Source organism: Phasianus colchicus, chromosome Z (assembly GCF_987193195.1).
Source record: "Phasianus colchicus chromosome Z, bPhaCol1.hap1.1, whole genome shotgun sequence".
Classification (NCBI taxonomy): domain Eukaryota; kingdom Metazoa; phylum Chordata; class Aves; order Galliformes; family Phasianidae; genus Phasianus; species Phasianus colchicus.
The window spans coordinates 31,512,163-31,534,134 of record NC_143476.1 but is presented as its reverse complement, the minus strand read 5'-3'; the positions used below and the strand labels follow the sequence as shown (position 1 = coordinate 31,534,134).

Sequence of the window (21,972 nt, the reverse complement as noted above, 5' to 3'; positions counted from 1 at the left end):
GAAAGTCACTCCGAACACACACTAGAAAAGCTGGCTGTGCTGTTGACCCGCAGACCTTTATTAGACTCTCTGCTGCAACGTCCCAGCACGGGCACGGTGCAAAAGGCTTGAGGGAGGCCATCCTTGCTCCCTGCTGATGGCAGCACCGGGCTCCGCGCCCTGCGCTGCCCACAGGAGCCGCCGCCCTCCCGCATGGGTGCCACGCCCTCAGCCCCGTGAGGTGGTGACCGTGATGTCACCGTGATGTCACAGTGGTGGCCATTGTGACCCGCGGGGCCGGGAGCAGAGCACAGGCTGCCGGGCTGGGGCTGTGCTCACTGCGGCCTGGTGAGGCGCGGAGAGAGGAGGGACTCTCTTGACTCTCTTGCTTCTCGCTGTCAATGCCGATCATGTCCAAAGAGAAGGAGGAGACCCCCATCTCTGGGGAGTCAGGTGAGAGCACCGCATCCCTGTGCGCAGCTCCCCGCTGCTGGGCAGAGAGCTGCTGGGAGTCTGCCTGCGGCTGGGAGGGGCGGGCAGGGGCTCCCCAGCGTCGCGGGCAGGCAGGGCCCCTCTGCTCCTTGGCCAGGGGGCGAGCTTGGGCTGTGGCTGCCCGCTGGCGCCGCTGGGCCTGCAATGCCCCCTTCCCGTCCACCCCCTCCCGCCCTGCCCCTCAGCCGGCACGGCAGGCACGGAGCTGACCCTGGGGATGGCCAGGGCTACCCGACCCTGCCAGGTGCTCACCGCTGCTCACGCTTGCTCTCTCCTTCCTCTCCAGTGTGCGTGCTGTGCCGCCGGGCACAGGTCGACCCGGACATCTGCGGGCGGACATTTGCCAACGGTGGGCTCTGTGCCCACGAATTCTGCTTGGTGAGTTCCCTCAAGGGCTAGGGCTCCTGCCAGGGATGCTCCCTTCCTTGCCGGCCTCACGAGACCCCGCTCTTTTCTCTCCTACAGTTCTTTGCCGAAGGCCTTTTGGAATGGAGATCCCCAGTGGGGGGAATTTTTGGCTTCTCCATTGGTGCCGTCCAGCGCACCATCCAGCTGGCAGACCAGAAGGTGAGGACCTGAACGGAACGGCGAGCTCGGAGCCGGTAGAGGCTCGCACCAAGGTTTTGCCAGGGCCTATAGAAAGCAATCGCGGCCCTTCCAACCGGCTCCAGGACAAAGTTCCACCACAGCAGACGAGCCTCATCTGCCAGGCAGCTCTGCAGAGTGGGAGGCAGCGGTGCCCGCAGCCTGCGCCCTGCCTGGAGAAGTGGGGCCGGCCGACGAGGCTCCGAGCCCACTGCTGACGGGGATCGCTCTGCTCTTTTCAGCACTGCTTTGTCTGTGGCGGGAAGGGAGCTACCATCAGCTGCGCGGAAACAGGTTGCGAGCGCAGCTTCCATCTGCCCTGTGCCGAGGACGGGGAATGCGTCACACAATACTTTGGGCAGCACAGGTAAGGGCAGCCAAGCTGCCGACCCTCCCTGTCCCTCGCAGGGAGGAACCCGCAGCGACACCTCCCAGCATCCTGCCAGAGATAGAGCCCAGGCCTGGCGCTCTTTCCTGGTCCTCTGCGCTCCTCACAGCACTTCTCACCACGCCCATCCCTTCTGTCCTCCTGCCCAGGTCCTTCTGCTGGGAACATCGCCCTCGGCAGCCGGCGGAGGCAGCTCCATCGCAGAACACCTGCGTCTGCGTCATCTGCCTGGAGCCCGTGGGGGACAGCACGTCCTACCACACCCTGGTGTGCCCGGTGTGCAAACAGGCCTGGTTCCACCGGGCCTGCATCAGGGTAGGAGCCCTCCCCTCGCCCCGTGGGCATGGCCGGTGCTCAGCAGCAGCCAGCCCCGCTCACGCTCACGCTCACACTTGTGCTTCTCCTGCAGAAACATGCCATACACGCAGCCACCATGCGTTTCTTCTGCCCCGTCTGCGGAGGAAAGGGACGATTCCGATCCCAAATGACCACGCTGGGGATCCAAATTCCAACCAGGTTGGTGTCCTTCCGCCAGGTTCTGCACTCACTCAGGCACAGGCGCTGTGCCTGCCCACAAACTGCCCCGGCAGGCCCAGTCCCTTGCCATCCTGCAAGCATCGGTCTCATCTTCACGGAGCAGCTGGGAATGAGCTCAAGGGGAATTGAACCGGGCGGCCCTGGATCTGCCTCACGCCTGGGGCACCAGGGACTCATCACATTCCCTCTCTTCTCTGGCAGACGACCATCCTGGTGGGACGACGCAGCATACCAGTCGCTGCGAGAAAGGCACAGGCGCTGCGACGCTAGCATGTGCTTTTACCTCGGAGGCAGGGAGAGGGCACAGGAAAAGGGGTGAGTGACCTCCGCAATCCTCTGGGGCTCTGCGTGGGATCTCAGCCTCACCACAGGTCGGGGGGAGCAAGAGCTGAGCACCAGAGCCGTGCCGCCTGCTCCCTGCCTTGGCTCCCTTTGTCCTCACAGCCACAACCCGTTTGCTTCCGCAGACCCTGGCAGCTGCTGCTCTGCAATTCCTGTGGCTCAGAAGGCACGCACTGGTGCTGCTCCTTCTGGGCCATGCGCAGAAACGGCTGGGAGTGCAACACCTGCGCTGGTGCGGGCACCGGTAAGAGGCAAAGAGCCCTGTGTCGCGGGACTGGGTCCAGGCAAGGCCTGGCAGCGGGTGCTCAAGGCGCTGAGCCTGCCACGATCTCTCTGCCCCACGAGGGATGGCAGCCTGTCCTGCCCATGGGATGGGGATGCATGTTCATCCTGCTGACCTTCTTGTCTCTCCTTACAGCATCCCGCCCCACCTCTGACCTTGCCAGCCCCGGCACTTCCAGCCAAATGGTACAGAGGCCATCCCCCAGCTTTTCGGGACCTGAGAACATCAGTTCTGGCCCCACCAGCCAGGCAGCAACGGGCCCATCCTGCAGCTCCCAGCTGCCCGAGTTCACTGTCCAGCCCGCAGTGCCTGCAACAGAGCAGAGCACAGCCCACCCAAGTCTATCCGAGGAGCGGGGCACCCCTCAGCAGCCACGAGGACGTGGTGGGAGGAGACGGGCACCAGCTGCAGGTGCTGAGACCGGCTCCCAGAGCCCCAGCAGACGGAGGACCGCGCGGTCCTCCAGAACCTCCCCGGCACCTGCGCCCACAGAGCGTCCCAGGCAGCGGGGGACCGGCCGCACAAGAAGCCGCTCCCCGCTGCAAGGTCGGGCCTCAGGCTCCCAGAGTCAGCCCCGAAGGCGTCATGGTGGGAGCCATGCAACAACCCAAGGTGCTCCGAGCAGCACCCGCACCTCGGCCACACCAGCACCACCGAGGTCCTCGAGGGCTTCCCCTCTGCCTGCACGCAGGAGACAATCCAGGCAACGAGGGCGGGCCCGCACTCGAAGCCGATCCCCACTGGGGCGTCGCGCTTCAGCTTCCCGCAGCCGGCCCCGACCAGGCCGTGGCAGCCGGTCCAGGCAGCGGGGGCCAGCCCGGGCACAAAGCCGCTCCCGGGCAAACCGTCAGGGAATGCGTCCCCACAGCCAGTCCCAAAGACGGCGCTGATGCCGCCGTGTCCCATCCCCACGTGACGGCTGTGGTCCCCAGCGGCAAAAAAAATTCAACCTTGCAGAGAGTCCATTCATACTGCTTTCATTCTTCGGTCCACCATCCCCAGCACAAAGCCACTCCCGGTTCCAGCATCAGAGGAGACATCCCCACAACCATTCCCAAAGACAGCGCGGAATCAGCCATATCCCATCCTGGCGTGACGGTTGTGGTTCCAAGTGGCAAAAAAAATAAACCCTAAATATACTCCCCACATGTTGGCTTCAGTCTTCTCTGCTTGTCCTGCGGTGGGCAGTGTTAGGAGCTGAGACCACAGGGTTGTCTTCTCCCCAGCACCTTCCCAGATGGTTGCCGTGGAGTTATCTCTACATCTATCTGTGTCCGTGACAGGGGCCAGCATGCCCACAGGCCCAACGGCCTGAAAAAAAAAGGGGCGGGGACGGAGGCGTATCGACGGTTTATAGGCCAGTTTGGCCCGTTTCCGTGACTAACGGGCACGGGGGACCCACAGACCCACATCCCGTGAAAGGGGGAAGGGAGAAGGGGGCAAGGAAGAAGGGGGGAAGGGAGAAGGGGGGAAGGGTAGGGAGATGGGAGGCGGGCCGAAGAACAAAATAGCGGCAGCAATCTGAGGAGGAAAGTCAATTTCCTAAATATGGTATCGGAATGCAAGATAACACAATCTAATACTTCACATAATCCTTGTCTGCCGGGGTTAGCTGCTTCAGAGCCGTCCCGGACAGAATCGCAGCGACTCATTGCAAGGGACGGGGGCGGGTTCGGTCAGTTCCTTTACCAGCGGAACCCCGAGCCAACAGAGCAGCCCAACAGTTCTCACGAGAGTGGCTGATGTGGCATCGGCATTGCCAGGGCAATGGAACGGCATCCACGCCCCTTGCCTTAGGAAAGCTTATGGGAGGGCCTCAATGCATCGCTGCCCGCCAGATGCAGTGAGGAGAAGGCAGCACGTGCGCAGCAGCCACAGCATACTGCAGCAGCAGGTGTGGCAGCTTGTGCAGGATGGCGCAGAAGTACTGTCCCTCCTAGCTCTGGAGACCAGCTTACCTACTGGCAGTAGGTACTGTCTCTCCGAGGCCACAGGTTTACCACGGTCTCCACCAGGCAACCAGCTTGCCCCGCAAAGACCGTGGCGACCCAGACGGAGGCCCTGCCCAAGAATGTGGCTGTTCCGGCCTCCGGCTGCAGGGAGTGCCTGAGCCTGCTTGCTGATGTCGAGGAGGGTGGCAGGAACTGCACCTGTGTGAGGGGTGAGCAGGTGGAAGATCTGCTCAGCATGGTGGCAGAGCTCAGGGAGGAGGTGGAGAGGTGAAGGACCATCAGGGAGTGAGAGCAAGAGATTGACTGGTGGAGTAACTCCCAGGCATGCCAGAGAGGAAGGCGCCAGGGAGACACCCCCTAGAAAGTGGGGGATGGACCCCATGTCCTGGCACTGTCAGGCAGACAGCAGGGTCCTGAGAGGCGGGGAGAACTGGAAGACAGTCCCAGCTCGGCATCGTGGGTGAGGCACTGTAAATTGAAGGGGAGGTGAGCCAAGTGAGACAGGACAAAGAAACACTTAGGGTTCCTGTCACGCCAGGAGATTGCGGGGAAAAACCTCCAAACTGTCCTGTAGGGTGCTGTAGGATCTACTGGGAACTCCACAGTGGAGGTAATTTTGCCGATTCCCTGTCCAAAACCTTTTCATATCCCTCTAGGAAGCAGTGGGGGAAAACTTCAGATTTCTTTTGGAGGTTTGAGGAAGGGCCCCTCTAGAAAGGTAGTGTGCCAGAAAGCCCAGCTGAAGTGCCTTTCCACCAATGCACACAGCATGGGAAATAAGCAGGAGGAGCTGGAAGCCATGATGTGCTTGGAAAATAACGATCTGGTTGCTCCCAGGGAAACGTGGTGGGACAAATCTCACGACTGGCGTACTGTGAATGAGGGCTACAGGCTCTTCAGAAGGGGTAGACAGGCTAGGAGGGGAGCGGGTGTTGTCCTCTATCTTAGGAAGGGACGGATTGCAAAGTGTCTGAGTAACAGCCATGACCAGGCTGAGAGCTGTCATGGAGTTATCTCTAGATCTGTGTTTGTGACAGGGGCTGCAGCCCTCCCCTCCCCCCTCCTCCCCTCCCCTCCCCGTCCCACGTCCCCCCCCCGCCAAAAAAAAAAAAAAAAAAAACACACAGGGGAGAGGATAAAAAAAAAAGTGTTGAAGGTTTACGGCCAGTCCGCCAGCCCGGCCCCGTGACTAATGAGGCAGAGGACTTGAGGGCAAGGGTAGGGAGATCGTAGATGGGTCTAACGGAGGAAAAATCTGAGCAACTACAACGATCTAAGGAAGAACGTTAGTTTACTAAATCCAATAAAATCAAACACAATGAGAGTGTCCAAAGCCGATGCCTTACACTATAGACTGCAGAGGGAACCACGAAGAGTTCGCTTCTCTGCTGCAAAACCGAGAGAATCCACGAGAGGGAGAAAGGCCGGTGTCCTGCCAGGAGCTCCACCTTTCTTGCTCTGGGCGAGAAGTCCTCTGGGGAATGCCACTCCTCCCCTCCCCTCCCCTCCCCTCCCCTCCCTTCCCCTCCCCTCCCCTCCCCTCCCAGAACCAAAACACCCCCAGAAAGGCAGTCCACAGAACCAGAACATTAACTCTTTAACTCCCACTGCTTTCCACGATGTTATGATGTGGAATTCCGACAAGAAAAATCACAAAACCACAACACCAGGAGTTTATGGGTGAAAATCAGGGATCGGCCCAGTCAAGGGCATCTAGTGGTCGGGGTCTGCTACAGGCCACCTGATCAGGGGGAGCCTGTTGACGAGGCCTTCTTGCGTCAGCTGCAGGAGCTGTCGCGCTCGCGGGCTCTCGTCCTGATGGGGGATTCAACCAGCTAAATGCCTGCTGGGATAGCAGCACGGCGGGTGGCAGACAATCCAGGAGATTCCTGGAGTCTGCTGAGGATTACTTCCTCGTCCAGGTACCAGTCAGACTGACCCGAGTTGAAGCCCTGCTGGACCTGGTGCTCACCAATGCAGAGGTGATAGCTAGTTTTGAATCACAGGATCCTGGGATGGCTTGGGTCGGAAGGGACATTAAAGTCTATCTAAAGGTCCAAACTCCTGCAGTGTGTTGGTTGCCACCCACTAGATCAGGCTGCCTGAAGCCCTATCCAGTGAGGCCTTGAGCATCTCCAGAGAGGGCGGCTCTCTAGTCGTGGGAGCTCTCCCATTAGCGTTGACCTGGCTTTCATGGAGAAGCTGACTCTCATGGTCAGGCTGGATGAGCAGGGATGCTCCAGTGTGACTCCAGGAGTGCAGCCCTGGACAAGGGACAGCTCCTCTCCTGTCATGTCTCAGGCATGGTGACCATTGCCAGCAGGTCAAAGAAAGCAAACCGGAGTCAGAAGTTTTCCTGACTCATTTTGTATGCAGGCTTAAAGGGAATCGTGCCCTGCCTATGCCACTTTGCCTCTGGGAACTGAATAAGGGTTGAAACTTAGACGTGTGAAGACATGGATCGGAAAGGATCATAAAACCCAGCCAACCCAAGTGCCTGCCATGGGAGCGCTGCCACCCAACAGGTCAGGTTGGAGCAGGGCCCTGTGCAACCTGGTCTGGAGCGCCTGCAGGGATGGGCGCCCGCAGCGTCTCTGGGCAGCTGTGCCAGGGCCTCACAGCCCTCTGAGCGAGGAATTCCCTCTCGCAGTTCACCGGGTCTCCCCTTTTCTTAGCTCAAAACCTTGTCCTGTCACCATCAGACCGTGGAAAGTCACTCCGAACACACACTAGAAAAGCTGGCTGTGCTGTTGACCCGCAGACCTTTATTAGACTCTCTGCTGCAACGTCCCAGCACGGGCACGGTGCAAAAGGCTTGAGGGAGGCCATCCTTGCTCCCTGCTGATGGCAGCACCGGGCTCCGCGCCCTGCGCTGCCCACAGGAGCCGCCGCCCTCCCGCATGGGTGCCACGCCCTCAGCCCCGTGAGGTGGTGACCGTGATGTCACCGTGATGTCACAGTGGTGGCCATTGTGACCCGCGGGGCCGGGAGCAGAGCACAGGCTGCCGGGCTGGGGCTGTGCTCACTGCGGCCTGGTGAGGCGCGGAGAGAGGAGGGACTCTCTTGACTCTCTTGCTTCTCGCTGTCAATGCCGATCATGTCCAAAGAGAAGGAGGAGACCCCCATCTCTGGGGAGTCAGGTGAGAGCACCGCATCCCTGTGCGCAGCTCCCCGCTGCTGGGCAGAGAGCTGCTGGGAGTCTGCCTGCGGCTGGGAGGGGCGGGCAGGGGCTCCCCAGCGTCGCGGGCAGGCAGGGCCCCTCTGCTCCTTGGCCAGGGGGCGAGCTTGGGCTGTGGCTGCCCGCTGGCGCCGCTGGGCCTGCAATGCCCCCTTCCCGTCCACCCCCTCCCGCCCTGCCCCTCAGCCGGCACGGCAGGCACGGAGCTGACCCTGGGGATGGCCAGGGCTACCCGACCCTGCCAGGTGCTCACCGCTGCTCACGCTTGCTCTCTCCTTCCTCTCCAGTGTGCGTGCTGTGCCGCCGGGCACAGGTCGACCCGGACATCTGCGGGCGGACATTTGCCAACGGTGGGCTCTGTGCCCACGAATTCTGCTTGGTGAGTTCCCTCAAGGGCTAGGGCTCCTGCCAGGGATGCTCCCTTCCTTGCCGGCCTCACGAGACCCCGCTCTTTTCTCTCCTACAGTTCTTTGCCGAAGGCCTTTTGGAATGGAGATCCCCAGTGGGGGGAATTTTTGGCTTCTCCATTGGTGCCGTCCAGCGCACCATCCAGCTGGCAGACCAGAAGGTGAGGACCTGAACGGAACGGCGAGCTCGGAGCCGGTAGAGGCTCGCACCAAGGTTTTGCCAGGGCCTATAGAAAGCAATCGCGGCCCTTCCAACCGGCTCCAGGACAAAGTTCCACCACAGCAGACGAGCCTCATCTGCCAGGCAGCTCTGCAGAGTGGGAGGCAGCGGTGCCCGCAGCCTGCGCCCTGCCTGGAGAAGTGGGGCCGGCCGACGAGGCTCCGAGCCCACTGCTGACGGGGATCGCTCTGCTCTTTTCAGCACTGCTTTGTCTGTGGCGGGAAGGGAGCTACCATCAGCTGCGCGGAAACAGGTTGCGAGCGCAGCTTCCATCTGCCCTGCGCCGAGGACGGGGAATGCGTCACACAATACTTTGGGCAGCACAGGTAAGGGCAGCCAAGCTGCCGACCCTCCCTGTCCCTCGCAGGGAGGAACCCGCAGCGACACCTCCCAGCATCCTGCCAGAGATAGAGCCCAGGCCTGGCGCTCTTTCCTGGTCCTCTGCGCTCCTCACAGCACTTCTCACCACGCCCATCCCTTCTGTCCTCCTGCCCAGGTCCTTCTGCTGGGAACATCGCCCTCGGCAGCCGGCGGAGGCAGCTCCATCGCAGAACACCTGCGTCTGCGTCATCTGCCTGGAGCCCGTGGGGGACAGCACGTCCTACCACACCCTGGTGTGCCCGGTGTGCAAACAGGCCTGGTTCCACCGGGCCTGCATCAGGGTAGGAGCCCTCCCCTCGCCCCGTGGGCATGGCCGGTGCTCAGCAGCAGCCAGCCCCGCTCACGCTCACGCTCACACTTGTGCTTCTCCTGCAGAAACATGCCATACACGCAGCCACCATGCGTTTCTTCTGCCCCGTCTGCGGAGGAAAGGGACGATTCCGATCCCAAATGACCACGCTGGGGATCCAAATTCCAACCAGGTTGGTGTCCTTCCGCCCGGTTCTGCACTCACTCAGGCACAGACGCTGTGCCTGCCCACAAACTGCCCCGGCAGGCCCAGTCCCTTGCCATCCTGCAAGCATCGGTCTCATCTTCACGGAGCAGCTGGGAATGAGCTCAAGGGGAATTGAACCGGGCGGCCCTGGATCTGCCTCACGCCTGGGGCACCGGGGACTCATCACATTCCCTCTCTTCTCTGGCAGACGACCATCCTGGTGGGACGACGCAGCATACCAGTCGCTGCGAGAAAGGCACAGGCGCTGCGACGCTAGCATGTGCTTTTACCTCGGAGGCAGGGAGAGGGCACAGGAAAAGGGGTGAGTGACCTCCGCAATCCTCTGGGGCTCTGCGTGGGATCTCAGCCTCACCACAGGTCGGGGGGAGCAAGAGCTGAGCACCAGAGCCGTGCCGCCTGCTCCCTGCCTTGGCTCCCTTTGTCCTCACAGCCACAACCCGTTTGCTTCCGCAGACCCTGGCAGCTGCTGCTCTGCAATTCCTGTGGCTCAGAAGGCACGCACTGGTGCTGCTCCTTCTGGGCCATGCGCAGAAACGGCTGGGAGTGCAACACCTGCGCTGGTGCGGGCACCGGTAAGAGGCAAAGAGCCCTGTGTCGCGGGACTGGGGCCAGGCAAGGCCTGGCAGCGGGTGCTCAAGGCGCTGAGCCTGCCACGATCTCTCTGCCCCACGAGGGATGGCAGCCTGTCCTGCCCATGGGATGGGGATGCATGTTCATCCTGCTGACCTTCTTGTCTCTCCTTACAGCATCCCGCCCCACCTCTGACCTTGCCAGCCCCGGCACTTCCAGCCAAATGGTACAGAGGCCATCCCCCAGCTTTTCGGGACCTGAGAACATCAGTTCTGGCCCCACCAGCCAGGCAGCAACGGGCCCATCCTGCAGCTCCCAGCTGCCCGAGTTCACTGTCCAGCCCGCAGTGCCTGCAACAGAGCAGAGCACAGCCCACCCAAGTCTATCCGAGGAGCGGGGCACCCCTCAGCAGCCACGAGGACGTGGTGGGAGGAGACGGGCACCAGCTGCAGGTGCTGAGACCGGCTCCCAGAGCCCCAGCAGACGGAGGACCGCGCGGTCCTCCAGAACCTCCCCGGCACCTGCGCCCACAGAGCGTCCCAGGCAGCGGGGGACCGGCCGCACAAGAAGCCGCTCCCCGCTGCAAGGTCGGGCCTCAGGCTCCCAGAGTCAGCCCCGAAGGCGTCATGGTGGGAGCCATGCAACAACCCAAGGTGCTCCGAGCAGCACCCGCACCTCGGCCACACCAGCACCACCGAGGTCCTCGAGGGCTTCCCCTCTGCCTGCACGCAGGAGACAATCCAGGCAACGAGGGCGGGCCCGCACTCGAAGCCGATCCCCACTGGGGCGTCGCGCTTCAGCTTCCCGCAGCCGGCCCCGACCAGGCCGTGGCAGCCGGTCCAGGCAGCGGGGGCCAGCCCGGGCACAAAGCCGCTCCCGGGCAAACCGTCAGGGAATGCGTCCCCACAGCCAGTCCCAAAGACGGCGCTGATGCCGCCGTGTCCCATCCCCACGTGACGGCTGTGGTCCCCAGCGGCAAAAAAAATTCAACCTTGCAGAGAGTCCATTCATACTGCTTTCATTCTTCGGTCCACCATCCCCAGCACAAAGCCACTCCCGGTTCCAGCATCAGAGGAGACATCCCCACAACCATTCCCAAAGACAGCGCGGAATCAGCCATATCCCATCCTGGCGTGACGGTTGTGGTTCCAAGTGGCAAAAAAAATAAACCCTAAATATACTCCCCACATGTTGGCTTCAGTCTTCTCTGCTTGTCCTGCGGTGGGCAGTGTTAGGAGCTGAGACCACAGGGTTGTCTTCTCCCCAGCACCTTCCCAGATGGTTGCCGTGGAGTTATCTCTACATCTATCTGTGTCCGTGACAGGGGCCAGCATGCCCACAGGCCCAACGGCCTGAAAAAAAAAGGGGCGGGGACGGAGGCGTATCGACGGTTTATAGGCCAGTTTGGCCCGTTTCCGTGACTAACGGGCACGGGGGACCCACAGACCCACATCCCGTGAAAGGGGGAAGGGAGAAGGGGGCAAGGGAGAAGGGGGGAAGGGAGAAGGGGGGAAGGGTAGGGAGATGGGAGGCGGGCCGAAGAACAAAATAGCGGCAGCAATCTGAGGAGGAAAGTCAATTTCCTAAATATGGTATCGGAATGCAAGATAACACAATCTAATACTTCACATAATCCTTGTCTGCCGGGGTTAGCTGCTTCAGAGCCGTCCCGGACAGAATCGCAGCGACTCATTGCAAGGGACGGGGGCGGGTTCGGTCAGTTCCTTTACCAGCGGAACCCCGAGCCAACAGAGCAGCCCAACAGTTCTCACGAGAGTGGCTGATGTGGCATCGGCATTGCCAGGGCAATGGAACGGCATCCACGCCCCTTGCCTTAGGAAAGCTTATGGGAGGGCCTCAATGCATCGCTGCCCGCCAGATGCAGTGAGGAGAAGGCAGCACGTGCGCAGCAGCCACAGCATACTGCAGCAGCAGGTGTGGCAGCTTGTGCAGGATGGCGCAGAAGTACTGTCCCTCCTAGCTCTGGAGACCAGCTTACCTACTGGCAGTAGGTACTGTCTCTCCGAGGCCACAGGTTTACCACGGTCTCCACCAGGCAACCAGCTTGCCCCGCAAAGACCGTGGCGACCCAGACGGAGGCCCTGCCCAAGAATGTGGCTGTTCCGGCCTCCGGCTGCAGGGAGTGCCTGAGCCTGCTTGCTGATGTCGAGGAGGGTGGCAGGAACTGCACCTGTGTGAGGGGTGAGCAGGTGGAAGATCTGCTCAGCATGGTGGCAGAGCTCAGGGAGGAGGTGGAGAGGTGAAGGACCATCAGGGAGTGAGAGCAAGAGATTGACTGGTGGAGTAACTCCCAGGCATGCCAGAGAGGAAGGCGCCAGGGAGACACCCCCCAGAAAGTGGGGGATGGACCCCATGTCCTGGCACTGTCAGGCAGACAGCAGGGTCCTGAGAGGCGGGGAGAACTGGAAGACAGTCCCAGCTCGGCATCGTGGGTGAGGCACTGTAAATTGAAGGGGAGGTGAGCCAAGTGAGACAGGACAAAGAAACACTTAGGGTTCCTGTCACGCCAGGAGATTGCGGGGAAAAACCTCCAAACTGTCCTGTAGGGTGCTGTAGGATCTACTGGGAACTCCACAGTGGAGGTAATTTTGCCGATTCCCTGTCCAAAACCTTTTCATATCCCTCTAGGAAGCAGTGGGGGAAAACTTCAGATTTCTTTTGGAGGTTTGAGGAAGGGCCCCTCTAGAAAGGTAGTGTGCCAGAAAGCCCAGCTGAAGTGCCTTTCCACCAATGCACACAGCATGGGAAATAAGCAGGAGGAGCTGGAAGCCATGATGTGCTTGGAAAATAACGATCTGGTTGCTCCCAGGGAAACGTGGTGGGACAAATCTCACGACTGGCGTACTGTGAATGAGGGCTACAGGCTCTTCAGAAGGGGTAGACAGGCTAGGAGGGGAGCGGGTGTTGTCCTCTATCTTAGGAAGGGACGGATTGCAAAGTGTCTGAGTAACAGCCATGACCAGGCTGAGAGCTGTCATGGAGTTATCTCTAGATCTGTGTTTGTGACAGGGGCTGCAGCCCTCCCCTCCCCCCTCCTCCCCTCCCCTCCCCGTCCCACGTCCCCCCCCCGCCAAAAAAAAAAAAAAAAAAAAAAAAACAGGGGAGAGGATAAAAAAAAAAGTGTTGAAGGTTTACGGCCAGTCCGCCAGCCCGGCCCCGTGACTAATGAGGCAGAGGACTTGAGGGCAAGGGTAGGGAGATCGTAGATGGGTCTAACGGAGGAAAAATCTGAGCAACTACAACGATCTAAGGAAGAACGTTAGTTTACTAAATCCAATAAAATCAAACACAATGAGAGTGTCCAAAGCCGATGCCTTACACTATAGACTGCAGAGGGAACCACGAAGAGTTCGCTTCTCTGCTGCAAAACCGAGAGAATCCACGAGAGGGAGAAAGGCCGGTGTCCTGCCAGGAGCTCCACCTTTCTTGCTCTGGGCGAGAAGTCCTCTGGGGAATGCCACTCCTCCCCTCCCCTCCCCTCCCCTCCCCTCCCCTCCCCTCCCCTCCCCTCCCTTCCCCTCCCCTCCCCTCCTCTCCCAGAACCAAAACACCCCCAGAAAGGCAGTCCACAGAACCAGAACATTAACTCTTTAACTCCCACTGCTTTCCACGATGTTATGATGTGGAATTCCGACAAGAAAAATCACAAAACCACAACACCAGGAGTTTATGGGTGAAAATCAGGGATCGGCCCAGTCAAGGGCATCTAGTGGTCGGGGTCTGCTACAGGCCACCTGATCAGGGGGAGCCTGTTGACGAGGCCTTCTTGCGTCAGCTGCAGGAGCTGTCGCGCTCGCGGGCTCTCGTCCTGATGGGGGATTCAACCAGCTAAATGCCTGCTGGGATAGCAGCACGGCGGGTGGCAGACAATCCAGGAGATTCCTGGAGTCTGCTGAGGATTACTTCCTCGTCCAGGTACCAGTCAGACTGACCCGAGTTGAAGCCCTGCTGGACCTGGTGCTCACCAATGCAGAGGTGATAGCTAGTTTTGAATCACAGGATCCTGGGATGGCTTGGGTCGGAAGGGACATTAAAGTCTATCTAAAGGTCCAAACTCCTGCAGTGTGTTGGTTGCCACCCACTAGATCAGGCTGCCTGAAGCCCTATCCAGTGAGGCCTTGAGCATCTCCAGAGAGGGCGGCTCTCTAGTCGTGGGAGCTCTCCCATTAGCGTTGACCTGGCTTTCATGGAGAAGCTGACTCTCATGGTCAGGCTGGATGAGCAGGGATGCTCCAGTGTGACTCCAGGAGTGCAGCCCTGGACAAGGGACAGCTCCTCTCCTGTCATGTCTCAGGCATGGTGACCATTGCCAGCAGGTCAAAGAAAGCAAACCAGAGTCAGAAGTTTTCCTGACTCATTTTGTATGCAGGCTTAAAGGGAATCGTGCCCTGCCTATGCCACTTTGCCTCTGGGAACTGAATAAGGGTTGAAACTTAGACGTGTGAAGACATGGATCGGAAAGGATCATAAAACCCAGCCAACCCAAGTGCCTGCCATGGGAGCGCTGCCACCCAACAGGTCAGGTTGGAGCAGGGCCCTGTGCAACCTGGTCTGGAGCGCCTGCAGGGATGGGCGCCCGCAGCGTCTCTGGGCAGCTGTGCCAGGGCCTCACAGCCCTCTGAGCGAGGAATTCCCTCTCGCAGTTCACCGGGTCTCCCCTTTTCTTAGCTCAAAACCTTGTCCTGTCACCATCAGACCGTGGAAAGTCACTCCGAACACACACTAGAAAAGCTGGCTGTGCTGTTGACCCGCAGACCTTTATTAGACTCTCTGCTGCAACGTCCCAGCACGGGCACGGTGCAAAAGGCTTGAGGGAGGCCATCCTTGCTCCCTGCTGATGGCAGCACCGGGCTCCGCGCCCTGCGCTGCCCACAGGAGCCGCCGCCCTCCCGCATGGGTGCCACGCCCTCAGCCCCGTGAGGTGGTGACCGTGATGTCACCGTGATGTCACAGTGGTGGCCATTGTGACCCGCGGGGCCGGGAGCAGAGCACAGGCTGCCGGGCTGGGGCTGTGCTCACTGCGGCCTGGTGAGGCGCGGAGAGAGGAGGGACTCTCTTGACTCTCTTGCTTCTCGCTGTCAATGCCGATCATGTCCAAAGAGAAGGAGGAGACCCCCATCTCTGGGGAGTCAGGTGAGAGCACCGCATCCCTGTGCGCAGCTCCCCGCTGCTGGGCAGAGAGCTGCTGGGAGTCTGCCTGCGGCTGGGAGGGGCGGGCAGGGGCTCCCCAGCGTCGCGGGCAGGCAGGGCCCCTCTGCTCCTTGGCCAGGGGGCGAGCTTGGGCTGTGGCTGCCCGCTGGCGCCGCTGGGCCTGCAATGCCCCCTTCCCGTCCACCCCCTCCCGCCCTGCCCCTCAGCCGGCACGGCAGGCACGGAGCTGACCCTGGGGATGGCCAGGGCTACCCGACCCTGCCAGGTGCTCACCGCTGCTCACGCTTGCTCTCTCCTTCCTCTCCAGTGTGCGTGCTGTGCCGCCGGGCACAGGTCGACCCGGACATCTGCGGGCGGACATTTGCCAACGGTGGGCTCTGTGCCCACGAATTCTGCTTGGTGAGTTCCCTCAAGGGCTAGGGCTCCTGCCAGGGATGCTCCCTTCCTTGCCGGCCTCACGAGACCCCGCTCTTTTCTCTCCTACAGTTCTTTGCCGAAGGCCTTTTGGAATGGAGATCCCCAGTGGGGGGAATTTTTGGCTTCTCCATTGGTGCCGTCCAGCGCACCATCCAGCTGGCAGACCAGAAGGTGAGGACCTGAACGGAACGGCGAGCTCGGAGCCGGTAGAGGCTCGCACCAAGGTTTTGCCAGGGCCTATAGAAAGCAATCGCGGCACTTCCAACCGGCTCCAGGACAAAGTTCCACCACAGCAGACGAGCCTCATCTGCCAGGCAGCTCTGCAGAGTGGGAGGCAGCGGTGCCCGCAGCCTGCGCCCTGCCTGGAGAAGTGGGGCCGGCCGACGAGGCTCCGAGCCCACTGCTGACGGGGATCGCTCTGCTCTTTTCAGCACTGCTTTGTCTGTGGCGGGAAGGGAGCTACCATCAGCTGCGCGGAAACAGGTTGCGAGCGCAGCTTCCATCTGCCCTGTGCCGAGGACGGGGAATGCGTCACACAATACTTTGGGCAGCACAGGTAAGGGCAGCCAAGCTGCCGACCCTCCCTGTCCCTCGCAGGGAGGAACCCGCAGCGACACCTCCCAGCATCCTGCCAGAGATAGAGCCCAGGCCTGGCGCTCTTTCCTGGTCCTCTGCGCTCCTCACAGCACTTCTCACCACGCCCATCCCTTCTGTCCTCCTGCCCAGGTCCTTCTGCTGGGAACATCGCCCTCGGCAGCCGGCGGAGGCAGCTCCATCGCAGAACACCTGCGTCTGCGTCATCTGCCTGGAGCCCGTGGGGGACAGCACGTCCTACCACACCCTGGTGTGCCCGGTGTGCAAACAGGCCTGGTTCCACCGGGCCTGCATCAGGGTAGGAGCCCTCCCCTCGCCCCGTGGGCATGGCCGGTGCTCAGCAGCAGCCAGCCCCGCTCACGCTCACGCTCACACTTGTGCTTCTCCTGCAGAAACATGCCATACACGCAGCCACCATGCGTTTCTTCTGCCCCGTCTGCGGAGGAAAGGGACGATTCCGATCCCAAATGACCACGCTGGGGATCCAAATTCCAACCAGGTTGGTGTCCTTCCGCCCGGTTCTGCACTCACTCAGGCACAGGCGCTGTGCCTGCCCACAAACTGCCCCGGCAGGCCCAGTCCCTTGCCATCCTGCAAGCATCGGTCTCATCTTCACGGAGCAGCTGGGAATGAGCTCAAGGGGAATTGAACCGGGCGGCCCTGGATCTGCCTCACGCCTGGGGCACCGGGGACTCATCACATTCCCTCTCTTCTCTGGCAGACGACCATCCTGGTGGGACGACGCAGCATACCAGTCGCTGCGAGAAAGGCACAGGCGCTGCGACGCTAGCATGTGCTTTTACCTCGGAGGCAGGGAGAGGGCACAGGAAAAGGGGTGAGTGACCTCCGCAATCCTCTGGGGCTCTGCGTGGGATCTCAGCCTCACCACAGGTCGGGGGGAGCAAGAGCTGAGCACCAGAGCCGTGCCGCCTGCTCCCTGCCTTGGCTCCCTTTGTCCTCACAGCCACAACCCGTTTGCTTCCGCAGACCCTGGCAGCTGCTGCTCTGCAATTCCTGTGGCTCAGAAGGCACGCACTGGTGCTGCTCCTTCTGGGCCATGCGCAGAAACGGCTGGGAGTGCAACACCTGCGCTGGTGCGGGCACCGGTAAGAGGCAAAGAGCCCTGTGTCGCGGGACTGGGGCCAGGCAAGGCCTGGCAGCGGGTGCTCAAGGCGCTGAGCCTGCCACGATCTCTCTGCCCCACGAGGGATGGCAGCCTGTCCTGCCCATGGGATGGGGATGCATGTTCATCCTGCTGACCTTCTTGTCTCTCCTTACAGCATCCCGCCCCACCTCTGACCTTGCCAGCCCCGGCACTTCCAGCCAAATGGTACAGAGGCCATCCCCCAGCTTTTCGGGACCTGAGAACATCAGTTCTGGCCCCACCAGCCAGGCAGCAACGGGCCCATCCTGCAGCTCCCAGCTGCCCGAGTTCACTGTCCAGCCCGCAGTGCCTGCAACAGAGCAGAGCACAGCCCACCCAAGTCTATCCGAGGAGCGGGGCACCCCTCAGCAGCCACGAGGACGTGGTGGGAGGAGACGGGCACCAGCTGCAGGTGCTGAGACCGGCTCCCAGAGCCCCAGCAGACGGAGGACCGCGCGGTCCTCCAGAACCTCCCCGGCACCTGCGCCCACAGAGCGTCCCAGGCAGCGGGGGACCGGCCGCACAAGAAGCCGCTCCCCGCTGCAAGGTCGGGCCTCAGGCTCCCAGAGTCAGCCCCGAAGGCGTCATGGTGGGAGCCATGCAACAACCCAAGGTGCTCCGAGCAGCACCCGCACCTCGGCCACACCAGCACCACCGAGGTCCTCGAGGGCTTCCCCTCTGCCTGCACGCAGGAGACAATCCAGGCAACGAGGGCGGGCCCGCACTCGAAGCCGATCCCCACTGGGGCGTCGCGCTTCAGCTTCCCGCAGCCGGCCCCGACCAGGCCGTGGCAGCCGGTCCAGGCAGCGGGGGCCAGCCCGGGCACAAAGCCGCTCCCGGGCAAACCGTCAGGGAATGCGTCCCCACAGCCAGTCCCAAAGACGGCGCTGATGCCGCCGTGTCCCATCCCCACGTGACGGCTGTGGTCCCCAGCGGCAAAAAAAATTCAACCTTGCAGAGAGTCCATCCATACTGCTTTCATTCTTCGGTCCACCATCCCCAGCACAAAGCCACTCCCGGTTCCAGCATCAGAGGAGACATCCCCACAACCATTCCCAAAGACAGCGCGGAATCAGCCATATCCCATCCTGGCGTGACGGTTGTGGTTCCAAGTGGCAAAAAAAATAAACCCTAAATATACTCCCCACATGTTGGCTTCAGTCTTCTCTGCTTGTCCTGCGGTGGGCAGTGTTAGGAGCTGAGACCACAGGGTTGTCTTCTCCCCAGCACCTTCCCAGATGGTTGCCGTGGAGTTATCTCTACATCTATCTGTGTCCGTGACAGGGGCCAGCATGCCCACAGGCCCAACGGCCTGAAAAAAAAAGGGGCGGGGACGGAGGCGGATCGATGGTTTACAGGCCAGTTTGGCCCGTTTCCGTGACTAACGGGCACGGGGGACCCACAGACCCACATCCCGTGAAAGGGGGAAGGGAGAAGGGGGCAAGGGAGAAGGGGGGAAGGGAGAAGGGGGGAAGGGTAGGGAGATGGGAGGCGGGCCGAAGAACAAAATAGCGGCAGCAATCTGAGGAGGAAAGTCAATTTCCTAAATATGGTATCGGAATGCAAGATAACACAATCTAATACTTCACATAATCCTTGTCTGCCGGGGTTAGCTGCTTCAGAGCCGTCCCGGACAGAATCGCAGCGACTCATTGCAAGGGACGGGGGCGGGTTCGGTCAGTTCCTTTACCAGCGGAACCCCGAGCCAACAGAGCAGCCCAACAGTTCTCACGAGAGTGGCTGATGTGGCATCGGCATTGCCAGGGCAATGGAACGGCATCCACGCCCCTTGCCTTAGGAAAGCTTATGGGAGGGCCTCAATGCATCGCTGCCCGCCAGATGCAGTGAGGAGAAGGCAGCACGTGCGCAGCAGCCACAGCATACTGCAGCAGCAGGTGTGGCAGCTTGTGCAGGATGGCGCAGAAGTACTGTCCCTCCTAGCTCTGGAGACCAGCTTACCTACTGGCAGTAGGTACTGTCTCTCCGAGGCCACAGGTTTACCACGGTCTCCACCAGGCAACCAGCTTGCCCCGCAAAGACCGTGGCGACCCAGACGGAGGCCCTGCCCAAGAATGTGGCTGTTCCGGCCTCCGGCTGCAGGGAGTGCCTGAGCCTGCTTGCTGATGTCGAGGAGGGTGGCAGGAACTGCACCTGTGTGAGGGGTGAGCAGGTGGAAGATCTGCTCAGCATGGTGGCAGAGCTCAGGGAGGAGGTGGAGAGGTGAAGGACCATCAGGGAGTGAGAGCAAGAGATTGACTGGTGGAGTAACTCCCAGGCATGCCAGAGAGGAAGGCGCCAGGGAGACACCCCCCAGAAAGTGGGGGATGGACCCCATGTCCTGGCACTGTCAGGCAGACAGCAGGGTCCTGAGAGGCGGGGAGAACTGGAAGACAGTCCCAGCTCGGCATCGTGGGTGAGGCACTGTAAATTGAAGGGGAGGTGAGCCAAGTGAGACAGGACAAAGAAACACTTAGGGTTCCTGTCACGCCAGGAGATTGCGGGGAAAAACCTCCAAACTGTCCTGTAGGGTGCTGTAGGATCTACTGGGAACTCCACAGTGGAGGTAATTTTGCCGATTCCCTGTCCAAAACCTTTTCATATCCCTCTAGGAAGCAGTGGGGGAAAACTTCAGATTTCTTTTGGAGGTTTGAGGAAGGGCCCCTCTAGAAAGGTAGTGTGCCAGAAAGCCCAGCTGAAGTGCCTTTCCACCAATGCACACAGCATGGGAAATAAGCAGGAGGAGCTGGAAGCCATGATGTGCTTGGAAAATAACGATCTGGTTGCTCCCAGGGAAACGTGGTGGGACAAATCTCACGACTGGCGTACTGTGAATGAGGGCTACAGGCTCTTCAGAAGGGGTAGACAGGCTAGGAGGGGAGCGGGTGTTGTCCTCTATCTTAGGAAGGGACGGATTGCAAAGTGTCTGAGTAACAGCCATGACCAGGCTGAGAGCTGTCATGGAGTTATCTCTAGATCTGTGTTTGTGACAGGGGCTGCAGCCCTCCCCTCCCCCCTCCTCCCCTCCCCTCCCCGTCCCACGTCCCCCCCCGCCAAAAAAAAAAAAAAAAAAAACCACAGGGGAGAGGATAAAAAAAAAAGTGTTGAAGGTTTACGGCCAGTCCGCCAGCCCGGCCCCGTGACTAATGAGGCAGAGGACTTGAGGGCAAGGGTAGGGAGATCGTAGATGGGTCTAACGGAGGAAAAATCTGAGCAACTACAACGATCTAAGGAAGAACGTTAGTTTACTAAATCCAATAAAATCAAACACAATGAGAGTGTCCAAAGCCGATGCCTTACACTATAGACTGCAGAGGGAACCACGAAGAGTTCGCTTCTCTGCTGCAAAACCGAGAGAATCCACGAGAGGGAGAAAGGCCGGTGTCCTGCCAGGAGCTCCACCTTTCTTGCTCTGGGCGAGAAGTCCTCTGGGGAATGCCACTCCTCCCCTCCCCTCCCCTCCCCTCCCCTCCCCTCCCCTCCCCTCCCCTCCCCTCCCTTCCCCTCCCCTCCCCTCCTCTCCCAGAACCAAACACCCCCAGAAAGGCAGTCCACAGAACCAGAACATTAACTCTTTAACTCCCACTGCTTTCCACGATGTTATGATGTGGAATTCCGACAAGAAAAATCACAAAACCACAACACCAGGAGTTTATGGGTGAAAATCAGGGATCGGCCCAGTCAAGGGCATCTAGTGGTCGGGGTCTGCTACAGGCCACCTAATCAGGGGGAGCCGGTTAACGAGGCCTTCTTGCGTCAGCTGCAGGAGCTGTCGCGCTCGCGGGCTCTCGTCCTGATGGGGGATTCAACCAGCTAAATGCCTGCCGGGATAGCAGCACGGCGGGTGGCAGACAATCCAGGAGATTCCTGGAGTCTGCTGAGGATTACTTCCTCGTCCAGGTACCAGTCAGACTGACCCGAGTTGAAGCCCTGCTGGACCTGGTGCTCACCAATGCAGAGGTGATAGCTAGTTTTGAATCACAGGATCCTGGGATGGCTTGGGTCGGAAGGGACATTAAAGTCTATCTAAAGGTCCAAACTCCTGCAGTGTGTTGGTTGCCACCCACTAGATCAGGCTGCCTGAAGCCCTATCCAGTGAGGCCTTGAGCATCTCCAGAGAGGGCGGCTCTCTAGTCGTGGGAGCTCTCCCATTAGCGTTGACCTGGCTTTCATGGAGAAGCTGACTCTCATGGTCAGGCTGGATGAGCAGGGATGCTCCAGTGTGACTCCAGGAGTGCAGCCCTGGACAAGGGACAGCTCCTCTCCTGTCATGTCTCAGGCATGGTGACCATTGCCAGCAGGTCAAAGAAAGCAAACCAGAGTCAGAAGTTTTCCTGACTCATTTTGTATGCAGGCTTAAAGGGAATCGTGCCCTGCCTATGCCACTTTGCCTCTGGGAACTGAATAAGGGTTGAAACTTAGACGTGTGAAGACATGGATCGGAAAGGATCATAAAACCCAGCCAACCCAAGTGCCTGCCATGGGAGCGCTGCCACCCAACAGGTCAGGTTGGAGCAGGGCCCTGTGTAACCTGGTCTGGAGCGCCTGCAGGGATGGGCGCCCGCAGCGTCTCTGGGCAGCTGTGCCAGGGCCTCACAGCCCTCTGAGCGAGGAATTCCCTCTCGCAGTTCACCGGGTCTCCCCTTTTCTTAGCTCAAAACCTTGTCCTGTCACCATCAGACCGTGGAAAGTCACTCCGAACACACACTAGAAAAGCTGGCTGTGCTGTTGACCCGCAGACCTTTATTAGACTCTCTGCTGCAACGTCCCAGCACGGGCACGGTGCAAAAGGCTTGAGGGAGGCCATCCTTGCTCCC

At 60.4% G+C, this 21,972-nt stretch overlaps 3 protein-coding genes across 3 annotated transcripts; all 3 read left to right on the top strand.

The window, feature by feature from the left end:
* Positions 1-122: 122 nt before the first annotated feature.
* On the top strand, positions 123-3,563 carry LOC149912802 (E3 ubiquitin-protein ligase PHF7-like). The gene is made up of 9 exons (XM_090131941.1): positions 123-432; positions 758-849; positions 937-1,038; positions 1,299-1,423; positions 1,594-1,759; positions 1,854-1,960; positions 2,183-2,296; positions 2,449-2,567; positions 2,742-3,563. The coding sequence occupies exons 1-9, from the start codon at positions 381-383 to the stop codon at positions 3,494-3,496; spliced, it is 1,632 nt and encodes a 543-aa protein (XP_089988067.1). The 5' UTR covers positions 123-380; the 3' UTR covers positions 3,497-3,563.
* Positions 3,564-7,388: 3,825 nt separating this feature from the next.
* Positions 7,389-10,829, top strand: LOC149912801 (E3 ubiquitin-protein ligase PHF7-like). Its single transcript, XM_090131914.1, has 9 exons — positions 7,389-7,698; positions 8,024-8,115; positions 8,203-8,304; positions 8,565-8,689; positions 8,860-9,025; positions 9,120-9,226; positions 9,449-9,562; positions 9,715-9,833; positions 10,008-10,829. The coding sequence occupies exons 1-9, from the start codon at positions 7,647-7,649 to the stop codon at positions 10,760-10,762; spliced, it is 1,632 nt and encodes a 543-aa protein (XP_089988040.1). The 5' UTR covers positions 7,389-7,646; the 3' UTR covers positions 10,763-10,829.
* A 3,846-nt stretch (positions 10,830-14,675) lies between these two features.
* On the top strand, positions 14,676-18,060 carry LOC149912800 (E3 ubiquitin-protein ligase PHF7-like). Its single transcript, XM_090132023.1, has 9 exons — positions 14,676-14,985; positions 15,311-15,402; positions 15,490-15,591; positions 15,852-15,976; positions 16,147-16,312; positions 16,407-16,513; positions 16,736-16,849; positions 17,002-17,120; positions 17,295-18,060. Exons 1-9 carry the CDS (start codon positions 14,934-14,936, stop codon positions 18,047-18,049), a joined length of 1,632 nt encoding a protein of 543 aa, XP_089988149.1. The 5' UTR covers positions 14,676-14,933; the 3' UTR covers positions 18,050-18,060.
* Positions 18,061-21,972: the final 3,912 nt, after the last annotated feature.

Bases quoted from the DNA above. Each gene is read 5' to 3' on its own strand.
- LOC149912802 (XM_090131941.1), top strand. From the start codon at position 381: ATGCCGATCATGTCCAAAGAGAAGGAGGAGACCCCCATCTCTGGGGAG. The intron at 1,760-1,853 runs GTAGGAGCCCTC...CTTCTCCTGCAG, and splicing joins TCCACCGGGCCTGCATCAGG to AAACATGCCATACACGCAGC. The intron at 1,961-2,182 runs GTTGGTGTCCTT...CTTCTCTGGCAG, and splicing joins GGGATCCAAATTCCAACCAG to ACGACCATCCTGGTGGGACG.
- LOC149912801 (XM_090131914.1), top strand. From the start codon at position 7,647: ATGCCGATCATGTCCAAAGAGAAGGAGGAGACCCCCATCTCTGGGGAG. The intron at 8,116-8,202 runs GTGAGTTCCCTC...TCTCTCCTACAG, and splicing joins GTGCCCACGAATTCTGCTTG to TTCTTTGCCGAAGGCCTTTT. The intron at 9,834-10,007 runs GTAAGAGGCAAA...CTCTCCTTACAG, and splicing joins CTGCGCTGGTGCGGGCACCG to CATCCCGCCCCACCTCTGAC.
- LOC149912800 (XM_090132023.1), top strand. From the start codon at position 14,934: ATGCCGATCATGTCCAAAGAGAAGGAGGAGACCCCCATCTCTGGGGAG. The intron at 15,403-15,489 runs GTGAGTTCCCTC...TCTCTCCTACAG, and splicing joins GTGCCCACGAATTCTGCTTG to TTCTTTGCCGAAGGCCTTTT. The intron at 15,977-16,146 runs GTAAGGGCAGCC...CCTCCTGCCCAG, and splicing joins CAATACTTTGGGCAGCACAG to GTCCTTCTGCTGGGAACATC.